The sequence below is a fragment of the Callithrix jacchus genome, chromosome 19 (genome assembly GCF_049354715.1).
Source record: "Callithrix jacchus isolate 240 chromosome 19, calJac240_pri, whole genome shotgun sequence".
Classification (NCBI taxonomy): domain Eukaryota; kingdom Metazoa; phylum Chordata; class Mammalia; order Primates; family Cebidae; genus Callithrix; species Callithrix jacchus.
The window spans coordinates 53,575,634-53,600,494 of NC_133520.1; the positions used below are offsets into that span (position 1 = coordinate 53,575,634).

General features: G+C 40.3%; 1 protein-coding gene across 3 annotated transcripts in view; it reads right to left on the bottom strand.

Moving 5' to 3' along the window:
- The window catches only part of GNPAT (glyceronephosphate O-acyltransferase), a 35,477-nt gene extending 10,652 nt beyond the window's left edge, over nucleotides 1–24,825 (bottom strand). Inside the window, exons 1-10 of one of the 3 annotated variants that reach the window (XM_078357334.1) lie at nucleotides 24,570–24,825; nucleotides 17,141–17,277; nucleotides 16,717–16,899; nucleotides 8,748–8,924; nucleotides 6,644–6,773; nucleotides 4,112–4,239; nucleotides 3,746–3,821; nucleotides 3,373–3,524; nucleotides 3,123–3,253; nucleotides 1,631–1,854 (exon numbers count right to left, since the gene is read on the bottom strand). In XM_078357334.1, the coding sequence (XP_078213460.1) occupies nucleotides 1,631–1,854; nucleotides 3,123–3,253; nucleotides 3,373–3,524; nucleotides 3,746–3,821; nucleotides 4,112–4,239; nucleotides 6,644–6,773; nucleotides 8,748–8,924; nucleotides 16,717–16,824 (1,126 nt within the window). In that variant the 5' untranslated portion in view covers nucleotides 16,825–16,899; nucleotides 17,141–17,277; nucleotides 24,570–24,825. Of the gene's footprint in view, nucleotides 1–1,630; nucleotides 1,855–3,122; nucleotides 3,254–3,372; nucleotides 3,525–3,745; nucleotides 3,822–4,111; nucleotides 4,240–6,643; nucleotides 6,774–8,747; nucleotides 8,925–16,716; nucleotides 16,900–17,140; nucleotides 17,286–24,569 lie in introns of all 3 variants that reach the window. The other 2 variants (XM_035281542.3, XM_035281541.3) reach the window with 2 other exon arrangements.
- Nucleotides 24,826–24,861: the final 36 nt, after the last annotated feature.

Consider the following 24,861-nt stretch of genomic DNA (forward strand, 5'->3'; position numbering starts at 1 on the left):
GGTGCCCTAGCCTGACATCTTGCATTCCTCATCCCTGCCTTGGTGAGGCTCTTCTCCTTGTCTTCCTGAAGGGTTCAAAGGTTGCTTCTGTGAAGTCTTCCTGAATATGGTCCCTTTCCTCTGCAGCAAACTGCAGCACACATGTTGCTCCTTGTCTCTGTTCACTGAACCCTCACAACTTGTTTACACATTACCCACCCACCCCGCCCTCTGCAACCCAGGGGAAACTCCAGGATGGGGATGGCATCTTGTTTATCTTCATATCCCTGGTAGTACCCAGCACTGATGAGGTATTCAGTATTGGGCTAATCAAAGAATAGTAGGTGCTTGACTTTAAATAATTATCTGGTCTTATAAGGACCAAATTTCCTACTGTAGCCTGTACAATTTTTTTTTTTTTTTGAGACAGAGTCTCGCTCTGTCACCCAGGCTGGAGTGCAGTGGCGTGATCTTGGCTCACTGCAACCTCTGCCTCCTGGGTTCAAGCAATTCTCCTGCCTCAGCCTTCTGAGTAGCCGGGACTATAGGCACCTGCCACCACACCCAGCTAATTTTTGTATTTTTAGTAGAGACGGGGTTTCACCATGTTGGCCAGGCTGGTCTCGAACTCCTGACCTTGTGATCGCCTGCCTCAGCCTCCCAAGGTGCTGGGATTACAGGCATGAGCCACCACGCCCAGCCAGCCTATATAATTTTAAACTAACAAGACTGAAAACAAGCTAACTATTGTCATATACATCCCAAACTCCCAGCATAGTATTCATAATTCCAAGAGGCTTTTACAGAGTTGTTATTATCAGGGAACTGCATGCAAGACCAGCCCTTTAATCCTTACAACCCAGTAAAGCACATGGGTTGCAAATATGATATGGTTTAAAAAGAGGTGAGTGTGGAGGGAAGGAGTTGTGGGATATAAAAAAAATTGGTGTCTTAGCCGGGCGCGGTGGCTTATGCCTCTAATCCCAGCACTTTGGGAGGCTGAGGTGGGTGGATTGCGAGGTCAGGAGATCGAGACCATCCTGGGCAGCATGGTGAAACCCCGTCTCTACTAACAATACAAAAATTAGCTGGGCATGGTGGCATGTGCCTGTAATCTCAGCTACTTAGGAGGCTGAAGCAGGAGAATTGCTTGAATGAGGGAGTTGAAGGTCGCAGTGAGCCAAGATCGCGCCACTGCTTCCAGCCTGGGGACAGAATAAGACTCTGTCTCACAAAAAAAAAAAAAAAAAAAAAAAAATTCATGTCTTCTCACTATGTTACTGAGGCTGGTTTTGAACTCGAGGGCTCAGGTGATCCTCCCATCTCAGGCTCCCAAGTAGCTGGGATTACAGGCGTGTGGCTGGCTAGGATTCTTCCCGTCTTTATTCTCCATTCTGCTAGGTGCCAAGAAAATGGTATTCTGGTCCTCAAGATATTTAGAGTCTCATAGTGGGAAATGACATATAAACAATTATTCTCAAATAATCAACGTGCTGTGTTCACTGTGTCCTATAGTGATAAAAACAGATTTGATGTTCTTTGTCTTTCTGAGCAATCCTTTGCTCAAAGTCCTCTATGGATTTTTCAGGTCCAGGTTATAACTCTTCCAAATTAAGCAAGCATTCGCAACACATATGTCCTACCTACATACCAGGCCAAACGAGAAACCCTCCAAATGCCTGGGTTAAGCCTTTTAGCCATAAAGTCTTTTCCACCAGATCATCCAAGTCCATAGATGGCCGGTTCTGAAGCAGAACAGCAATTATTAGGGTCCAGGGGCTCAGAACCATGTTTTTAATTTGCAGAAGCTGCATTTTGTAAGCAACTTCAGTGACAAAGGCATGCACTTCCTCGGGCTGTTTCTGAGGAATGTATCTAAAAGGAAGAGTACAGAGCAACAAATTATAGTTCTGCTGTTGAAGCAATGGGGATGGAAAAAGACTGACCTTTTAGAAGGCTTCTCATACTTTGTGCCAACCAAATTCTCTCAGGTCAGGTGCAAGTCCTATTCCTTTGCTTTACTATACCGTAATCTGACATACATTTCTGGGACATGCTCTGGAGAGGTGATAAAAATACTCAAAGGGTCCAGGGTCCTATTATTCCTGGTTCCAGGCAAACAACTTCTGTTGCTTCCTGAATAGAAAACATCACTTCTTTGAAAATGGATGCCTCCCCCAGTAGACTGAATTACTGTCTTTTCAGAATCCATAGCATGCTGAACATATCTCCACTGTGGAACACACTTATCAGATTATATAATAAATATTTTATAATGAATGAGCCATTCAGTTTGCCTGACTTCATGCATGGATTACCAAACTCTGAATGGTAGGATAAGGCCTACTACTCAGAGCTGGCTGGAGCAGAGATACACACATGACTTAAAAATAGGGTGGCTTAATGTGAAAGGTGTAGCCAGGAAGGGTGCCCTGTATGAGGTAATAACTGGCCAACCCAACTTGAGATCTAAAGAGAGAAAGCCTGTGGCAGGAAAAAACTACCATAAGCTTCTGTGATGACTAATAAAGCTACTGGGAAACCGCTATAGTTACAGATAAGTTACAAATGATGTTGCAGGCACATGAGGCCTGGTGGGGCAGATGGCTTGTCTCCCTTACTTGTCCAGGTATATTTCTCTAAATTAAGAAAACTCAAATGTATATCTGTGTTCTATATCCTGAAAGAACCTAATATATTTTCTTGCCCATAACTATAACCTTCTTGAGACTAAGGACTCACTCTCATTCATTACTATTATGCAATCCTTTCTAGGGTCAAAAATAATACTTAGTTCATACTTTGGATAGCCTACCAATAGCACTTAACAATTTCTGTACATATACTTGTTAATAATGGCATTATTTCTTCCCACTTTAGTTCCCCTGAGAAACATGATCATTGCCTGACTTTGCACATTTGACATACATATCTTATAGCTTATCATCTTTTTGGAGGCAAACATATAATTCTTCTTTAAATGAAGGTTACCACTGATGAAAAATGAAATGATAACAGTGTTTCTGAGCATTTTCTCTGGGATCTTAGGTAAACCAAGAGAAGTGATCAGTTCCAGAATTGCAACTCACACCTTTGGATTTTAATCCTCATTTCTATGACAGTTATTAAAACACGGGTCACACCTTGGAACCAAGTTATATGAGCTCCGACTCATCCTCCCAGCGGCCAAAGATCGAAGTGACACAGGATCTCCAAAGTACACATGGATGCTTCCAAAATTTTCAGAGAGAATCCTTCTGGCTTTCAACAATCCCTAATAGTACCATACAGGAGGAAGAAAATGAAAAGAGGTAAATTTAGAAACTAGTTGATGTGTCAGTTAGCAGATTCTCTAAATTAACCTAAAATCATGCTTAGCTTTTCCTCACGTACAGCTGTAGATTCTTTTGGCTTAGGAACTCCAAGAAGCTCATACACATAAAGAGTTTCTTCCAAGATCTTATCATAACTGATACTAATTGGGACAAGGTAGGTATCAAAAACTTCCCTTTTAAAAAATGGCTCCATCACAATATTCAGAAGACCTGCAAAACACAGGGAGAATTGCTTCACAACATATTGAAGAGCCAAGCAAACATGGTCACATAAACAGAAAATACTAAAAGTATACATTATACACTAAGGCGGTAAATATCAACAGTTACACATTCACACTTGAAAAATCTTGTTAAATAAATTGTCAAGTTCTATGTAGCAGTTGATGTCTTTGGGTCTATATTGTTCCTTTTAATCTGTAGTGACATACCAAATTTAGGAGTCAATGTCTTGGCAGAGCGGCTTCTTGTCCCTTCGAGGAAAAATTCAACAGGAGCATAACCATTCTTTAAAGAGAAAACAAACAAACAAAACACAAAACCCATTGCCTACTCTCAAAATGATAAATGATTCTTTTGATTCCTTTTCCAAGCTCCCCGCCCAGCTTCCTGAACACAGCTTACAGGGAAAATCATACAAGAGAGTCACACAGATTAAACAGATTGCTGAGGTTATAAACATTTCTTGAGGGGAAGTGAAATAGCTAAGTGTTCTATTCAGAAGTTAAGAGTTTAAATGAGCAAACATCAGTGAAGAAAATATGGCTTGAGTGTACTTGGGAATTATTTGCATTTACCCGCAACATAGTTTTTACATATTCAGAGAATACAGCCCAGTAGAGTTTATTGCCACCGAAGGTCCTCCGCATGAAAAAGGCACCCGACATTCGTAGCAGCTCACCAACCATTTTCATTCCCAGGAAGTCTAAAAAATAAAGAAGGGTTAATATTTATTTGCAGATCTTGAAACCTTGTATAAAGATCTAAACTTAAACATTCTATTTTTTCATTTATATTTTATTATTTTATTTTATGAGACGGTCTCACTGTGTTGGCCAGGCTGGTCTAAAACTCCTGGCCTTAAGCGGTCCTCCTGCCTCGGCCTCCCAAGGTACTGGGATTACAGGCATAAGCCACTGTGCCTAGCCTAAACTCAAACATTATTAAGAAAGATTTCATGAATGTAAGATACCCCTACGATATTATTATACTTTGATATTAGAATGCATAAGAGATATCTAGTAGAATTATAGAAAAGAAGGAATTCTGTGGGCCAGGTGCTCACTGGAGGTTACCTTGTGCCTCTCCACGCATTGCTGAATTCACAAGTAGGCCAGCTAGAGACCAGGGACGATAGCAGAGCAACAGGACAATGCTATGATGCCAATTTCTTTAGTCAGTCATGTTGCTGACCAGACAACAGACCAATCTGTGCCCTGCATGCTCTGGACAGGCAGGCCAAACCAGCTCTCATCTTTTTCCTATCAGGTAAAAATATCAACCTACTTTTATCGGAACAGATTAAATAAGGCAAATCTTATAAGAAATGAAGATTGCTAACAACAGTTTTAAAATAGTCTTCTCTTCATTTCCCTTAATTTTCAAATAACTTCCTCACAAGTTTGTTCAGATGAAAATGCTTTTAAAGTGCTTAAGTTCTTGGCAGTTTTAACCTTGTCATCCACTACGTTTATTAACAAAGGTGTATACTTGAATCCCAGCTTTCCTGGCTACCCTAAAAGGGAATGGATAAAGAATTTATATTCCTTAGCAATCCTACTTTTAGGAATCGATCTTACAGGAATAAAAACACTAATACAAAAATGTTCATTGTTCATAACAGCAAAACTACTGAATTATGAAATATCCACATTGACAAATATTACATAGCTATTAAAAATAATGTTATACATGAAGTTTGACCCTTAACTTGCACCACATACAAAAATTAACTCAAAAAACCAAAGACCTAATGTAAGACCTGAAAACTCTTAGGAGAAAACATAAGCGAAGAGCTTCATGACCTTGGATTTGGCAATGATTTCTTGGATCTAATACCAAACGTACAGGGAACAAAAGAAACAAATAGGTCAATTGGACTGTATCAAAATTAAAAACTTCCATGCATCAAAGAACACACTCAACAGAGTGAAAAGGTAACCCATGAAATGGAAGACAATATTTGTAAATCATCTGATAAGGGGTAAATATCCAGAATGTATAAATAATTCCTACAACAAAACAACTCCAAACAACCTAATTAAAAAATAGACAATGGACTTGCACAGACATTTTTCCAAAGATATACAAATGGCCAATCAGCACACAAAAAGATGCTCAGCATCACTAATTAGGGAAATGCAAATCAAATCTACAATGATTGACTTGTAGTTCACACTCCTTAGATTATTATAAAAAAATACCAGAAAATAACAGGTGTTGACAAGGACGTAGAAAAACTGGAACTCTTGTGCACTGTTGGTGGGAATGTAAAATTGTGCAGCTGCTACAGAAAACAGTATGGCAGTCCCTCAAAAAAAAAAAAAATTAGCGTAAGATCCAGCAATTCTACATATACCATTTTTGGTATGTATGTAAAAAATGGAAAGCAGGATCTTGAGCAGATGTGTTTCCAACCTTAAAAAGGAAGGAAATTTTGATACATGCTGCAATATGAATGAACGTTGAGGGCATTCTGTTAAGTGAAATATGCTAGTCACAAAAGGACAAGCACTGTATGATTCCACTTACATAAAATATCTAGAGTAGTTAAGTTCACAGTGAGAGAAAGTAGAATGCTGATTGCCCAGACTCAGGGGGAGGGTGGAATAGGGAGTGTGTTTAATGGGCTCCATTTCAGTTTTGCAAGATGAAGAGTTCTGGAGCTGGATGGTGTTGATGGCTGCACAACAATGTAAATGTACTTAATGCCACTGAACTTTATTTTTGAAGATGATTTAGATGATAAATTTTACATTATGTGTATTTTATCACAATTAAAAATAAAAAAGCTAGATCTATTTATTGCCTAGAGAGATAGCCATTAATCTATTATCAAATTAAAAAAAGCAAAAGTCAGGTAATAGTAAGTAGTACAGTCTTATTTTTCAAGCTTATACCAAAGAACCCTGTGTGCATGAACTCTTGTGGATGTCTGTTCAGGCACGTAAAGCACAGGACAAAGGACACACCCAAGCTATTCAGTGCTACGACTGGAAGAAAGGAGGAGAGGCTATTTTCATCATCATCTTCAAATACCTCAGTACTGCCAGAACATGCCAGAGAATTTGTTAAAAAAAAAAAAAAAAAAAAAGAAAAACAATACGTACCCATTCCTGCTGCTATAACTGGCACAGGCAAATCATAGTTGTACAGAAGAAAAGACAACATCAGGAAGTCAATGTAACTTCGATGACTAGGCAGCAGAACAACGGGATGCTCCTGGATGGCTCTTTGTAGCTTGAAAGTAAACATTACATTTTGAATAATTTCAGTTGTCGTGTTATCAAATCACATCTCAAATCAGAAAATGAAAGAGTTAAGTCTATGTATAGAGGGAATACCAATCCTCTTTTTCTGCCTTCCTACCATACACACAAACGATTTTCTCTGATAAGGGAAAAGTACCATTTCTAGTTAAACAATTTCACATAATGTAAGAATATTAAAAATGTAAATTCTTATGGATCAGAATAATGATAACAGTGATGATCGCTAACACGTATTAGTTGGGCACTATATTAGCATCATTTTATAGACCAGTTATCTTATATGCTTTGTTTAGTGCCCCATATTTAATAAGGTCTAAGTCTTAGCTGCCTTGTTTGTAAAACGGTCATGCATCGAGCTGTGAATGGAACCCGAGTCAATCTGACCTAAAGAGCCAACTGTTAACTGCTGTATTGAATTGGTTGGCTGTAGTTAGAGAAAACAAAGCTTCTCTTGGAGATATTTTTTTAAAAACTACAAATTCATAGGACAAAGTGAGAAGAATGGTATATGCTATGTGCTGGAGTCACTGCCAGGGAGAACGGGTGCCATGTAGCAGGGAGGGATAATTTGAGTTTCCAAATATAATCCTCAGGCCATTAACCTCAAGATGCATTGGTATCAATGTGTTATCTGTTATTCTGAAATCTAAATATAACAAAGGCCAGGTAGTCTGTGATCACTTAAGAGATGGCTCACCAACACTCCTTGGTCTCAAACACTGTAACATTCTCTAACAGATTCAGGGCATAAGTCAGCAATCTTGAAAACAGGAGGAAGAAGAAATATTTGACAGGAAAGTAAATGACTGAATTAAAACAAAATATTAAAAGGCATGAGGAGGAAGGCAAATGAAGTTAAGAGCTTTCCTAGTAGAAAAAAGTAATTAAAAACACAAACAAGTAAAAATAATCTTTGTAGGGATTATTTTCCCTTCACAAAATTAGAAAGATCATCATTTGGCAATCATTAACGTAATAACTAACGCAGGCAAAAACCATCAGTGGGTGCAAAAGAGTGGGGGAATGTATGATGCAAAATAGAATATTCAGCCAGTCTCAAAGTGTCTTTTCACAAGATACTCATTAGTTATAGAGAAAAAAAATAATAACTTCAAGCACAGAATCCTAGCAGTTATAACCTTAACCAACTGATGGAAGTGAAACATCTCTAGTAATGAAACCAACAGGACCCACGTGCTGCTGATATGCTGCACTGAGAAGAATGCGTTGCTTCTGGGGTATTCCTAGCAAAGGTATACAACCCGAGCCTAATACTGAGATGCCATCACTCAAATTCAAATCAAGGACACTTCAAAATAATTAGCCTGTTTTTTTTCTTTAAGAAATTATCATGAAACACAAACATAAATACTAAGGAATTATTTTAGATTAAAAGTCTTACATAAAAGAGGGTAAAGAAACAAGTAGAGCACTTTCTAGGATTTCTAGTGCAACACATAATCTAGAATTTTCTCTAGCTAGACAGGATATGATTGGGACAACTGGTGAAATATGAGTCAGGTGTGTATTACCAGTATTGCATCAATGCTAATTTCCTTATTTTGATAATTATACTATAAGACAATACCTTAAGTATAGGAAACACATACCGGAGTATTAGGAACGGATAAAGCAAATTCTGCAAGGGAATCTAGAGAAATTCTCTGTATTTCCTTTGTAACTTTACTGAATATCATTAAGTTAGTCTGTGAGTCTTACTCACTAAGTTGGTCTGAAACCTGCAGGTCTGCAGTTAAAAGGAAACAAAAAAACAAAAGACTTCAGAGATGCACACACTCTGCTGGAGACTGGAGGCCTGATGAGTAGGCCCTAGGCTTTTTATTGACCAAGAGAGCTGCCCAAGAGTTGACTAAATTGTAACAGGTTGAAAAAGAGACTGTTTAATTTTAAGAAGAGACTTTTTTTTTTAAACAATACTCACTTTCTGAATACCTTCCTCATTTACACACACTTTCGAGAAAATTTGTTTAAATACTTTGCTCAGAGTGAAGGCAAAAAACCGAATGGCTCCAAGGCGTAGTTTGTGACTCATTTCATCTAAAATCTCACTAACTTCCTCTTGGAGGACATCCACAGGTTGAAGGGATTCCTTGGAAAGCTAAAAGGAAAGGAAAAGCAGGAATAATTTCTAAAAAAAAAAAAAAAAAAAATCAGAAAGCTTTACTCAAAAACCAGTATGACTAGTTCGCAATGGATTAATCTTCTATAACTCAAAGTTGGTGTATTTTCTTTTTAATTTAAATTGACATAATTTCCTAACACAGTCATAGTAGATAAATGATCCTATTTAAACACGTTTAAAGGCTAGAAATTAAAAGAAAAATGGCTTTCAAGGATAGCATGTTAGAGTGAAGAAAACACTTTACCCTTTCCATTTGGTTTGTTAATAAGTTTACACCCAAACGCTCTAAAATAAGTCACTGCCCATCATCTAGTGTCGTAGCACACAGTGGCTTCTCTCAGTGTATTGCTGCAGCACTCTACCAGCTTGCTCAATGCAATCACAAGGTAATATACAAGATTACATTGAAATTACTGAGTCAGATTACATCACATCTCACCTATCAGTCACGGGGATTAACTATCAAAGGATAATTAGTGAAATAAAGGATCTCACGATGGAACTTATTTTATTCACATAGCCCTCTAGATCTTTTGTAAAGAAAACAAAAAGTTTGTTCTGTGCAAGGGCCTGGAGATGTACAAGTCCGTTTCTATCCTTGAGGAAGCCTGATTTGCCCATTTTCATTGTCCCCTAAACAAGCACTCTGAAATAAAGGCTGTATGATAAGTAATCCTTATGCTTCCCAAAGGAGAGTGCTTTACTTTAGGATGGAGCTCAGAAGCTCAAAGGCTGAGGTGTTGGTACCGCAATTACATGTAGTGAAGAAGTATCTTATATCCTTTTTTCCCATTTAGGTGAAATTCATACATTATAAAACTAATCATTTTAAAGTGAACAATTCAATGGTATTTTGCACACTCACAGATGCTGTGCAACCACCATTTCTATCTTGCTGCATATCCTATCTTTTTGGGGGCTCAGTTCAACAGGGCTAAGAGTGAGGAACCAGGATAACTCTTTCCTTTACCTCTGTTCCTTTGTTTTATTCAGAGGTTACCTGAAACAGTGACTGTACCAAAAAAAAAAAGTTTGAAAATATGGTCAGAAGAGAACTCATACTGAATATGAATGGACAGAAGACTAAATGAACTGCTGAGGAAGTAAAGACAGTGGCCACAGAATAATGGGAAAGTTTGAACAAGAAGTAGAGGGAGGATATGAATTAAAGCAAAAATGTTTTCCTGAGATGCAAAAGTCCTGGATCTGTTTTTTGTTTTTCATTAATTAGCATACCACTTTTTAAAAATTGTGTTAAAATACACATAACCTAAAATATACCATTTTAACCATTTTTAAGTATACAGCTCAGTGGTGTTAAAGCCTCGGACCTGTTTATAGACCAAATAGAAGAAGTCCCCTGAGGGAAAGGCTGAAGACAGAAGGAAGGTAGCCGATGCATGCCAGAGTCTCAGAAGAGGCTGGACTGGATGGCTTTCAGACCACAGGGGTGTGGCTGGTTGTGACTAGGAGAGAAGGCACTTTGTCTCTGAGACTGGACTAAAAGGGGCAGATGGAAGAAGGAATCCCGAGGCTGCAGAATGTGGATCTGCATTACTCACCCACTCTCCCAGGAGCAGCCAGACACCTGGTTAAAGGAATAGAGAAGGTGAGCTGGCAGATTCCAGACAGCTTTTTTCCTGGTCAGTCTGGAAGGAAAGATTGGGGCAAAGGAGAATTAAGGATGTTCATAAAACAGCTACTCGGATAATCCTAACAACAGCTGGATAGGAAGAAAGAGCAGAGGGCAGAACTGGGAAAATGGAGGAATCAAGGGACGGCTAAGAGGGATGAATTTCAGGAAACATAACCATGAAAGGAAGTCTAACTGTAAAACTATGGAAATAGTTCAAGCCAGAGATGGTAGGAGCCAAACAAGGGTAATGAGAGGTGCTAAAGAGAAGGGAAGGGCAGGGTTATATTCAGTTTTGTTTTGGGCAACAGAATGGGTGGTAGGGCCATCCCTGAAATAGAGACCACAGCTCAGGGATGGAAGGCAGTAGAGTACAGGGGCTAAGAATTAGTTAGCTATACAGATTCTGAGGTGTTTGTGGGACATACAGATGAGATGTCCAGCAGAGAATTGGACAGTTGGAGGTAAAAGTCTAAACCGCAATAATCTAGGTACAGCTAGAACTATTGACTTGGTACCACCAAGCTATAGATGGAAACTGAAATAATAATGATAGATAAAATGGACCAGGGAGACAGCAGAAAGGAGGTAAGAAGCACGAGGGTTCAACTCTAAGAACACTTACGGGGCAGACAGAAGAACTTATGAAAGGGACCAATGAGGAACATCTAACATGAGATGTCACAGAAGTCGAGGTAAGATGATCCTGAAGAAGAGATGTCTAACAATAAGGGACACAGCAAACGATAACGTGAAGATGAAGGGCGCCTTGGAGATCCATGGAAGACACCACATGTAGCCCACTCTTCTGAGAAGCAGAATAAGTAGGGAAAGAGGGAAATGAGGCAGAATATACGGCCAAGGGAGGACTTTTCCCTAGATGGAAAATCCTCACGCCAGCTTGAGCCAGTGGAAAGGGCTGATGGGTAGGAAAGATAAGACCCTTGGGAATTAGAATGGAATGAATAGATCAACAACACAAGTGAACAGGCTGTGTGGAAAGAAACGCTTTATCCGTGACTGGAGCAGAGCAGAGGATGAAACGACCTCTTATCTGTGCAATTATGCTTTTCACTTGCTCAGCAGATACATTTCATAGAAACCTAATATGAGACTTAATAGACGAGCAATAGTCTTGTAACTTCTTGTCTCATTTTTCCGACTCTTCAGTCTGTTCTCTATATTATAAACTTGAGCCATCTCTCAAATGCAATAGCAATCACCTCTTTCCTTGGCCAGACCCCTTCAATGGCTACTGTTGCATTCTGTGAGATAAAGGCAGACTGAGTTAGAGAGGCAGCAGCAGAGGTGGAAATACACAGACAATAAGAGACATTTAGGAGAGAAAATCAGTAGTCTTAGTGACTGACAGCCTATGAAAGAAAAGCAACAAGTTGAACATGGCATCCAGATTTGTGGTGGTTTGGGCAACTAGTGCATGGAGGGGTCATTCCTGGAGACAGGGAAAACTGGGTGGGGGTAGGAGGTAATATATCTAGACACCTGGTTCAGGGGTAAGGGTGGGAGGGGTAAAGAGCTTGACTTAGACATCTTGAATTTGAGGTGCTTTGCAAATTCCAAGTGGATATTCTAGTAGACATATAAAAACAGATACACAAAACTCAAAAGAGAGCTGGACTGAAGGGTTGTGTTATTATTTATTATAATAGGGAGATGTCAGCATAAGGAAGGTAGTTAAAATTCTGGCAATTAATAAAACTGCCAAGTGACTGGATAGAAAAAAAACAGAGGCTGGAATAAAATCCTGACAAATTCCATCATTTAAAGAGACAGGCAAAGGAAAAGCCCATAAAAGCAAGTGAGGAGGCCAGGCGCAGTAGCTCACACCTGTAGTCCCAGCACTTTGGGAGGCCGAGGTGGGCAGATCACCAGAGGTCAGGAGTTTGAGACCAGCCTGACCAACATGGAGAAACCCTGTCTCTACTAAAAATACAAAATTAGCCAGGCATGGTGGCACATGCCTGTAATCCCAGCTACTTGGGGGGCTGAGGTAGAATTGCTTGAACCCAGGATGCAGAGGCTGCTGTGAGCCAAGATCACTCCATTGAACTCCAGACTAGGCAACAAGAATGAAACTCCTTCTCAAAAAAAAAAAAAAAAAAAAAAAAAGCAAGTGAGGAATGATTAAAAAGATATGGGGCTTAGAATAAAGGTATAGTGTCGTGGAAAGAAAGGAGAAAGAGCTAGAGCCAAAGGCAATCAGCTGTGAAACAGGTAGAATTTGCCCATAAGAAAGTCAATCACAACCTCAGAAAGAGCCATTAGAGTGGAGGAGAAACCAGATTCCAGCAAGCTGAATAGTAAATGAAGGGTGAGAAACTGTGATGGTAAGCATGGACAACATGGCCACTACTGAGCCAGGTACAGTGGGTCACACCTGTAGTCACAGCACTTGAGGCCAGGAGTTCAAGACCAGCCTGGGCAACACAGTGAGATCCTGTCTCTACAAAAAATTTTAAAAAACAACAAAAAAGCTGGGCATGGTGGCACATGTCTATGGTCCAAGCTGCTCAGGAGGCTGGGGAAGGAAGACTGCCTGAGCCCAGGAGTTTAAGTTACAGTAAGCTATGATCACACCACTGTACTCCAGCCTGGGTGACAGAGAGATCCTGTTTCTAAAGAATAAAATAAAACAAAAAATCCCCCATCAATTTCTTAAGAGGAGGAGAGAGGTAAAGTTGAGGGAAGAAAGAGATGGGCAAAACTAGAGAAGGCACGGGTGAAAGGATGTAGATCTATTTAAGCTGGGAGAGAAGTAAACATGCTAAATGCTGATGGGAAGAGAGCTAATACAGAAGTAATTGAAGAAATATAAAGGGATAGTCGGGAGAGGCAAAGGTCCTGAGGATGAGGGAGAGGGTGGAATTCAGAACAAAGGAATAGAGTAGGGATTAAATCCAAACAGGAGTTTTAACAGCAGAAAATAATGAGTACTGGATGCAGGTAAACTAGTAGATTTGATCACAGAAGTTGAGAGAGCACTCATAATGGTTTAAGTTTTCTTTGTGGCTGGGCAAGGTGGCTCATGCCTGTAATCCTGGTGCTTTGGGAGGCGGAGGCGGGCAGATTATCTGAGGTCAGGAGTTTGAGACCAGCCTGGCCAACATGGTGAGACCCCCAACTCTACTGAAAATACAAAAATAAGCCAGGTGCAGTGGCAAGTGCCTGTAATCCCAGCTACTTGGGAGGCTGAGGCAGGAGAATCGCTTGAATCTGGGAGGTGGAGGTTGCTGTGAACCAAGATCATGCCACTGCACTACAGCCTGAGTGACAGAGGGGGACTCTGTCTCAAAAAAATATATATATATTTTTTCTTCACAGGAAGAAAAACCATCTGCTTGTAAGAGGAGGAGGCAGGGTTGGAAGTTCAAGGAGAGTGGGGCTGCTAAAACTGTCATTTTGGAGAATGAAAAACAGTTCACTAGGGAAACAGAATTACTGGGGAATGTGGAAGGCCCAGTTGTGCTCCCTAATCATGAATTTGTATGATTCCAATCTATCTAGTTTTTGTGGTTTTTCTCAGCAGCACAGCCAAGTCAGAGAAACACTGGCCTGAATAAGATCTTGTAAATCAGTAACACTTAACCTGGGTGTGCATTAGAACAATTTGAAGAGCTTTAAAAAAAAAGCAGAAGAAAGAGAGAGAGAGAGATGCCTGGGTCCTATCCCAGGCCAGGTAAATCAGAATCTGTGTAGATGGGACCATGGCCTCATTTTTAAAAATTCACAAATTCAACAAATATTGATTGAATGTCTTCTACAATCTAGGCACTGGGAATACAGCAGTGAAAAAAAGAGACAAGAATTCTTGCCTTCATGGAGTTTAGCTTCTAGTAGACAGTAATAGTAACTTTTTGCCAAAGTTCTCCAAGTGATTCTTTAAGGAAGAACTGCTGCTGTCAGCATCTAATTGATGAGGAAATTTGACCTCACTTACGAAATAGGCCCAACCTGATAAAACTGATAGCTTCTCAAGGATATGTAAAGCGAATAAAAACAAAGGATTAGGCCCACAGGTTATACGTCCAAATTTAGAAAACAGAGAGCAGAGATAAAAAATTTTCCCAAGGCCACAAACCTGATTAAATGCCAATTAAAAGTGAAAAAAGCAAAGCTCTACAGGTCAGTCTTAGAGCACAAGAGGGAAATTTCAAGCCTGACAACTGTCTTTCCTCTTCACTAATTAGAAACCAGAGCAGATTCCAAGAGGTCAGAGAGGAAGCTGCAGAACAGATATGGTATAACCTGAAATCCGGGGCAATATCCCTGAACACAAAACTGAAGATATCTCTATTAAAAACCAAGGGTAACAGGCAAGGTCAGGGAGAGGCCTTAAACATGAACGGAGTCAGTTCTGTATTTGGGGAAGACGAGAGTGAGCCACAGTCTCCATGAATAAAGAGGCAGCGCTAAATATTAACATTCTTTGGTAACCAACATCAAGCAAGAATACTGCAATTCTGAATTTTGTAAGGAACTCTCCTTACAAAGACACACTAGTTGCATGCATGTTTTCCTTTAAGACATTTATAGAGGACCAAAAATTTTTTAAAAATTAAAAAGGAGAGAGTATATTCCTTAGAGGAATTTCTTAGGAAAGAGGAATATTTTTTCTTCTGACCAGGAAGAAAATGGTATGGAGCACAGAAGACTGCTGTTAGCAAAAATGAGGCCAGTCAATCCATGTCACACTCGCAAAGCTATGAATGAGAGGATGTGGGCAGGACCAAGCCCCAAGCCAGCAATAGCTGCAATGCATCCATTCATCCACCTGCGGGGCTATGACCACATGAGCACCTGGGTGATATGACATGGAGGATTAGCAATCAGGAAGATCTAATCCTGCCTACCAAATACCTTCATTTTGATGTCTTCAAATCACGCAGCTATAACAGAACTGAAGTTTCCCTCCCAAACTGCTTCCCTCTTAGGTTCCCTATTTCAGTGAATTGCTTTATCATCCTTCATTCTTTCTTTTCCTTCCATTCCTACACCTAACTGGTCATAAAGTAGACCCCACCTCTCAAATCCCTTGAATCTGTCCATTTCTCTGTTTCTGCAACCACTCCCCAGTCTGGGCAACTAAAACTTACAAAGGGATTATTGCGAGAGCATCACAAGCAGACTTCCTGTCCAGTTTTAGCAGAATGGTGTTTCTAAAACATCACCTGCTCGTGTCACACTCTATCTTGATAGTTTTCAACATCTCTGTACTGTACTACTAGGATAAAATCCAATCCAGCGGGGTTTACAAAGTCCTTCACGACATGACCCTTCTTATCTTTCCAGGCTCATTTCTTATTATTACCCCTTCTTTACTCTTTGGTCTGGTCGTACCAAACTAGTTTTGGTACAGTGAAAGTATTGCAAAAGTTGTACAGGTCATTCTAGGAGAAGCCAGTGTTGAGACACCACTGTTGTTGGCACCTAATTGATGAGAAAATTTGAATGCACTTAATTGAATAGGCTCAACCTATCTCCTATCAGATAAAACTGACAGCTTCTCCAAGAGAAAAGTACAAGTATTTTCTTGGCTTTGGCCCTTAAAGTAAGCCAGTGTCTCCCAAACTTTGCTATACTTTGGAATCACCTAGGCTTCTTTAAAAACATTGATGTTCCCTTCCTTGACATTTTTATTTCATTGGCATGGGGGTGATATGGGAATCTTGAAAAGCTCCCTGGGTAATGCTAATATGGAGGTTTGAAAACCACAGGAGTAAATTATTTGTTTGGCTTGAATATTCTTTCCCACTTCACCTGCAAAATCTCTATCTTTTAGTTCTCATTACAAAAAACCACTTCCTTGACTCCCTACACCAAATTAGTTGCCCCTATAATTAATTAGCACCCCTGCACACTGGGCTCCCACTAGCATGTCTCTTACCATATTTCACTGTATGCCTAAGTGACATGCTCTGCTTAACTGCTCACTGTTAAACCTTCAGTTTAATGTCCAGCAAAAGGCTAACACACATGGGTATGGAAAGTATTTGATAAATGTGATGAATACAGCTCAGCCTAAAAGCATATACTAAAGACAGCAAAATAAATTATAGAATCAAGAACTTGCTGACATGAACAAATCTGGCCATGGTTGAAGAGGGAATCACTTACCTGTTTAATGACATAATGAATCTCTTCAGAATTGAGAACACTACATTTAATATCAATTGGTTTACATGGAGTAATTCCCTTATAGACAAGAGGTGTGTAGCATTTCATTGCAAATTTCAAGTCACTGACATGCCTCCTCTCTTCTAAAATATCTTCAAATTCATCCCACTTCTTGAGCTCCTTCTGTGGGTAAGGCAAGAAAGTAATGAGCACATACTGCAAAATAATCAGGACAGATTAAAGACCACATTGCTAAGGTTTCATCTTTGACAAAATTTTACTCTATGACATGAACACGGGCAGAGTGTTCTAATGTTAGACTTTCATATAGTAAGAAAAAGAGATGTAAAGAAAATTAGGATTAATAAACTGAAACTGAGTTATAATATTTTATTATAGCTCTGATTGCTATAATTGCCAGTACCTCTTTGGGAAATTTAAGGAAGACAGCAAAGATGAGACAAGTCCTCGAGTAGTCTGATCAACTTTACATGACTTCCTCTGCCACACTGACAAACTTGTTTCATTTGCCTCTACTTAGCTTTAAAAATCACATTATAGCTGTGTACCTCATATTGGCCAAAAAAAAAAAGAGAAAAGGAAAAATCACATTAAAACATATATTTGAAACCCAAATTATATAAAATAAAACCATATGGGTGCAAACAAAAGGAAAAAATCACTCAAGAAATAGGCGCTCTCAAAAAATAGGCGCTCCCATAAAAGCAGCATTTCCCATAAAAGAAAACTACCATTGCAGCAGAACTAGTTGAATCTATACTGCTGTGACAACTTTCTTCTTTTTTTTTTCTTTTGGAGATAAGAGCTTGTTCTCTTGCTCAAGCTGGAGTACAGTGATACCATTATAGCTCACTACAGCCTTAAACTCCTAAAGCAATCCTCCCTCCTGCCTCAGCTTCCCAAGTAGCTAGGATTACAAGTGCATACTACCAAGCCCAGCTTATTCTTAATTTTTCTGCAGAGATAGAGTCACGTTTGCAGTTCCAGCACTTTGAGAGGCTGATGCAGGAGGACTGCTTGAAACCAGGCATTCAAGACCAGCCTGGGCAACACAGCCAAGATCCATCTCTACAAAATCAAATAATAGTAATAATAATAATAAAGAAGTACAGTCTTGCTCTGTTGTCCAGGTTGGTCTCAAACTCCTGGCTCAAGTGATCCTCCTCCCTTGGCCTTCCAAAGTGCTGGGATTACAGGTATGAGCTACTCTGCCTGGCCTGAGACAAGTTTTTAATTTCTTATTCAGCTCCTGCCATTCAGCATCTATCTAACCAGTCCCTGAAACTGCTCTTTACAAAGCTACCAATGACTTCTGAATTGTTAATTTTCTAGAGTGCTTTTCTGATTACAAAAGTAGTAGTAATGATAATAATTGTAGCTAGCTAACACGTGTAACTGCTTAGAGTCAGGACACTTGTAATATGTGCTGACACTGAAGTGTTAGGCACCATTCTAAATGCTTTAGAGACAGGCATCACTCTTCTATGAAAACTCTCCCAGAGTTCCCCAGATGGAATCATTCATAGTTTCCCTGTCACATCTTCGCCTACTATCTACATCTATTATGGTAAGTATCCCACAACAGGGTAATTGTTTGCATGTCTGTCTCCCTCCTAAAATGCAATTATTTTGAAGACAGTAAAGCTCATTTCCTCTGTGTTTCCAACATCTGGTTGTATTTAGAATATAGGAAAATTGGTCAATAAGTGAACTCAATAACGGAAAGACTAAATGTTGAGATAACAGAAGAAAACACAGAATGTTAACTGAGACCACAATTTGGCATAAGAATATAAATGGAAGCAAATAGCATTTATGAGGAGTTTATAAAAGGGTAGCAGGTAAAACATGCAAACATGAAAATTTTTAGGCCCATATATAGAGAAGACTATATGAAGGAAAGGTCTTTTCACTGTTGGGAGTTCTCATGTAAAGTTGCAATCCTTGTAATATATGAAATACTCTTGCGTATAAGGCTGGAAAACCTCAACTCCCACATTTCACTTTAATAAACATATAGTTATGTCAGTTTGAGCTCTATAGACTGCAGCCAACTACCATTATATAATTTTAGGTCTTAAAAACAAGAACTTCCCATTTAGCAGTGCTGAGAATGAAAGGAGAAAAGGATCAGAATCAGCTGACGGCATATATATATGTATACAGTCATGCACTGCTTAACAACAGAGATACACTCTGAGAAATGCATTGTTAGGCAATTCTACAGTTGTGCAAACATCATAGAGTGTATTAACACAAACTCAGATGGTATAGCCTACTACACACCCAGGCTATATGGTATAGTGGTTAGCCTATTGCTCCTAGGCTACAAACCTGTACAGCATGTTACTGTACTGAATGCTGTAAGCAATTGTAACACAGTGTAAATATTTACAAATATAAACACAGAAAAAGATGCAGTAAAAAAATACGATATTATAATCTTATGAGACCACCATCATACATTGACTAAAACGTTATGCATCATATGACTCTGTGTGTGTGTAAATATATATATAGTTGACCCTTGAACAACACGTTTGAACTGCACAGGTCCACTCATATGAGGATTTTTAAATATAATTTTTTTTTTAAAATAGAGATGAAGGTCTCGCTGTATTGCCCAAGCTGGTCTCGAACTCCTGAGCTCAAATTATCTTCTCACCTCAGCCTTCCAAAGCACTAGATTACAGGTGCGAACCACCATGCCTGGCCTATACAAGGATTTTCTGCTTTTGCCACTCCAGAGAGAGCAAATCTAACCCCTCCTATTCCTTCTCCTCCTTCTCAGCCTATTCATTGTGAAATGATTAATGACGATCCACTCCTACTTGATGAATAGTAAATATATTTTTTCTTCCTTATGATTTTCTCAGTAACATTTTCTTTTCCCTAACATGCTTTATTAAGAATACAGTACATAGTACACATAACATACAAAATAAGCATTAATGGATTGCTTATGTTGTCAGCTAGGTCAACAGTAGGTTACTAATTAAATTTTTGGAGAGTCAAAAGTTATTTGTGGATTTTTGACTGTGCAAACGGTTGGTGCCCCTAACTCCCATGCTGTTCAAAGGTCAACTGTACATACATAAACATAGATATGTATGGGAGTGAGGGAGTCTTCAGGATAAGAACCCCTAACAGAAAGCAGCAGGCATGTATACTTTGAAAAATGATCATTAATTGGCCTTCCCTATACCATGGTTGAGAAGTTTTCAGTATCATTAAGTAAGGAAATTTACATGGCTACTTACTCAGGAACATAACAAAAAGAAGAACCGAAGTAAGGCTTAGGGGAACTCTTACTTAGTAGAGCAGGCTTCTCCCTAATGATAGTGAAATAGGCCTTTTTTGTACCTCTCTTTCAACTGCTCTGGAGGATCCATTCATTCAACAGACAGTTACTGAGAGCTCACAGTGTACCAGGCACTGTTTTATAGGCTGTGAATACAGTATCAACAAGGCAGGCAGGGTCTGTATTGAGAGCTTATGTGTCCTTACGAAAGACAGACAACAAATAAAAGAGGTAAATCCATTTAGCGATACCACCAGTAGTATGTTGGTCAGTGTTTAACCATTTAACACTTGATGTGGGAGAGCTGTGAGTTACAGCATTTGTCAATTTTTGTGGGATAGATGTTCCCACCAGGGCAGATTTAAAGTGAGCCATCTGACCCCAAAAAACACTAACCTGGGGAGAAATGGGCAGTAGCACGCAGTTAGACATGATCTTCACTTTCCAGCACGATAAACAACCTCAAGAACGCAGATGATAGTACAATAATGAGGAAATACTAAGTTTTCAGTATTTATTACTCTGTTTTTTAACACGATTTAATTATAAATTTATATAATTTAATCTTTAATTCTTAATAATGGCTGTGTTTTAAGAATGGGCTCACAAACTTCATGAAAATTTAACAATCAGCTCTTGTAAGCCAATAGAAGACTGCTGTAGCACACCATTGGAAAGAGAATATAAGGAAAATAAAGCTGGGGGCAGGGCATGGTGGCTTACACCTGTAATCCCAGTGATTTGGGAGGCCAAGGCAAGAGGATCAATCACTTGAGACCAGAACTTTGAGACCAGGTTGGCAACACAGTGAGGCCCTGACTCTACACAAAATAAAAATTAAAAAAATCAGTCAGGTGTGGTGATATGCACCTATAGTCCTTGCTACTAGGAGGCTGAGGAGGAAGGATCACTTGAGCTCAGGAGTTCGAGGTCACAGTGAGCTATAATTGTGCCACTGCACTCCACCCTAGGTGACAGAGTGAGATCCTGGCTCTAAAAATAATTAATTAAAACGCCAAAACTAAAAAGAAAAAAAAAAGAAAATTGGGCAACTAATGAGGAAAATGAGGAAGAGTGACTTGAGAGCTGCTTTAGATTCAATCGTTGTGGAAGGCCTCTCTGAGGAAGTGATATTTAAGTTGGAGACCTCAATAATACAGAGAACCAGCAATGAAAACTTCTGGGAAAACGTAGCATGGCACACAGAAGGGACTATGAGCATTCCGAGGAAAGAGCATGCTTGCTGTCTGAGAAACAGAAGGCCAGAGTGGCTAAAGTCCAGTGAACAAGATTAGTAAGTCAGAGCAACAGCAGTTAAGAGATCATGTACGGTCCTGTCAGACACTGTAAGGCATCTGGATCTTTCACTGGGACTTTAACAGGAAGTCATCATCTGGGTTATAGCACACCAGTGGTTAATCAATCCTCAGTCTTCTTTTCATTCTAGGGTCTCGCTGAAAGCTTTCAGGTTCACCAATGGCTTCAGACACAACCTACTTGCTGACGACTGCCAAATCTATATATTTAGGCCAGACCCCCTCTCTTGCTCTGGCACCATATTTCTAACTCTAACCATGGGATGTATCTGGCCCAGAACATGATAATCCCTAAATTAAAAATCATTACATTTATCTCTTACATCACAAACTGAGTATACACCCCAAACTGAATTCTATTCTATTACCCCGACTAAACCTGCTCCTCCATATTTCCTATCAGCGAAAGGCATCAATTTGCCCAGTTGCCAAATCATAGAAACCCAATAGTACACTTCACATAGGCTCTTTTCCTTAGCCACCACATACAAATGGTTCCAAAGGCAGATGATTTACTGTCCTAAGTATCACACAAATTCATCAATTTCCCTTCTTCCCCGGCTCACTATTACTGTCTTACTTCAGCCTTCATTACTTCTCTGGATGACTGCAATAGTATTCTAACTGATCTCCACTTCTATGCATCAGATTCATTCCCCAACCCAATTCTCTTCCTTCAGTCTCTACTTAAGCGAACAGGTTGCCTACACAGATAATCACATCAGAAACCGAATAGTCTTCTCAGACTTTCAAAAACACAAATGTACTTTGGGAAGCTAAGGTAGGTGGATCACTTGAGACCAGGAGTTGGAGATCATCTTGGCCAACATGGTGAAACCCTGTCACTACTAAAAATACAAAAATTAGCTGGGTGTGGTGGGGGCATGTACCTAAAATCCCAGCTACTTCGGAGGCTGAGGCAGGAGAATTGCTTGAACCCAGGAGACGGAGGTTGCAGTGAACCAAGATCGAGCCACTGCTACCCAGCCTGGCAGCAAGATGGACGGGAGGGAGGGATGGAGGGAGGGAGGGAGGGAGGGAGGGAGGGAGGGAGGGAGGGAGGAAAAAAGAAAGATCAGCTTAGATGTCACCTTTTCTTAGAAACCTTCTCCAAGTTCCCAAACTAGCCAGTTGACTCTTCTTGTCACTCTTACAATACACTGTGCATGCTTCAATCGTTGCCCTTATCCTACTTAACTGTAATCATTTGTTTACTTTTATGACTTCTTATGCCCTTAAAGGCCAAGCCCGGATCTGTAACTTCTGTATCTTAGAAACTGAGAATAAGGAGTAAGATACTGTATATACTCCTAACGTTTGTTGTAATCAGCTGTATCTTAAATATTTCTAAAGTGCTACTTTTAATCAGAGAGTATTACACAATAACAGTGTATCTGGGGAAATAAAAACAGCCTGAAGGACTAAGAAAAAGTAAGGTAACCATGGAAGTAAAGGCTATCCAGTCACAGAACAGTAGTGAGAACTACCTACTGGTAAAGAGAGAGTTGCTGTCCAGCATGAGAACTACAGCATGCTCACATCCAACTGCCATAGTTTTTCACATGAAAAAGTAGACTCAAGTCTTATTAAAGAATCATTGGCAAAGGAGGAAGTAAAACAAAACAAAAAACCCCAACTCCTTCCTTTAACGTACAAAAGGAAAATTCCAGCCAATTCACAAACCAATTGAGAGCTGAAAAAGCTACACATTAAAAGGTGGATCTGCACAGCAACCCTCTTCCCTTCAACCCTGCTCTGGAGTAGCAGAGTCAGAAAGCAAAGTTGAAGTACGTCCACCACAGAACTGTGGGGCGATAAGACCAATGAAGAGAGCGATTTGAATGATAAGCTTTAGAGAACTAGGCAGTTAGCAATCAGATACTGAAAGTTCTTAATACAGAGGGTACAGAAGTTTCTCCATGTTCCAAAGAATATTGATGTCACAATTTTAAAGTAGCCATATTCTCTTTAGAAACTGGGGTGTTTATCTTGCTCTTTTGTGTCATCCCTGTTTTGACCTTTCTGCACAAATGAACACTATATTTAAACCAAAGCGGACACTAAGCACCAGGACGTGCTGACATGATTTTTTTGTTTTTTTTTTTTGAGACGGAATCTCGCTCTGTTGCCTAGGCTGGAGTGCAGTGGCGTGATCTCGGCTCACTAAAACCTCCGCCTCTCGGGTTCCAGCAATTCTCCTGCCTCAGTCTCCCGAGTAGCTGGGATTACAGACGCCGGACACCACGACCGGCTAATTTATATGTATTTTTTTTAGTTGAGACGGGATTTCACCATGTTGGCCAGGATGGTCTCCAACTCCTGACCTCAGGTGATCCGCCCGCCTCAGCTTCCAAAAGTGCTGGAATTACAGGCGTGAGCCATCAAACCTGGCCCCTAATATGCTTTTAAAATGCATTCTTTTATTTCCTCCTAAAGTAGCTGAAAACTAATTTAGTGGTTAAAAACAACAAGAAACAAAAACCAAATCAGTTGCCCCAGGAATGTGCAATCGTGAAGGCTACAAAGCTTCCATCTTCATGAAAACAGTGGGTGACCATCTGTCGGCAAAAAAAGATCCGTTAAAACGGGGTTGGGGACAAAAACGCAAGCAGGAGAGAAGCTGGGTGGCGCTTGCTGTCCTCCAAATTGATTTGTGGAAAAGGTACAATAATGACTGGAAGACAAAAACAGGCAATAAAAATCCTAGAAGTTCTAAATCTTCCTACGTTAAAGTGTTTAAAACTCTATCCCCACATACAAGACAAGTGCTTTACTCCCAGGAATGTAACATCAGCAAAGGGCGGGGTGCAGAGCCACCGACTATCTCAGGGCGGGTCAGACCCGCAGGTTTCTCAGGTTTGCCCAAAAGGTAGCTCGACACGCTCTCGCTAGAGATGGGGAGACTCCAATTCTCATCCATTATTCCTGTGTCCAGGGGCTTTCTGAAGGCCCAGGGCCTGACAGAAAGATAAGGAACAAGTGGAAAGGAACCAAAGGAACCATAATCGGTAGAAACTTCTAAAAGCATGCACACACAGAGACACACGGCGATACACCGTTGTCTTGGAAACCAACCCAACCAACTAACCCCTGCTCGGGAGCCCAGGGACCAGCTCTTTTGGGCAAGGGTCGTGGGCCGGAGGAAGGAAGAACTGGGAGAAAGGGGTCCTATCTCGCGCGGCTCCGCCCTGGGCCTCTTTTCCCTGGGTGCCTACCGAGTAGAGGACCACGACAGCGCTGGGACTGGTGGGGCCAACGGAGAAATAAGAGTTAGATGAACTGGAAGACTCCATGGTGCGGCTGCCGTCCCGGACGGGGTCTGGGATTCTTTGCTAAGCGGTTGCGGTGGTGGTGGTGCTGCTGCTGGGGGCGGTTCTTTCTCGCAGGACAGCCCTACTTTGCCTGGGGCGGTGGCACCCTCTGCGGCCGCTCCACAGGACCCCGGGCGCCGCCATCTTAGCCAGGACGGAAGCCGCGCAGGGCCCTCTAGCGCATGCGCGCAGACGC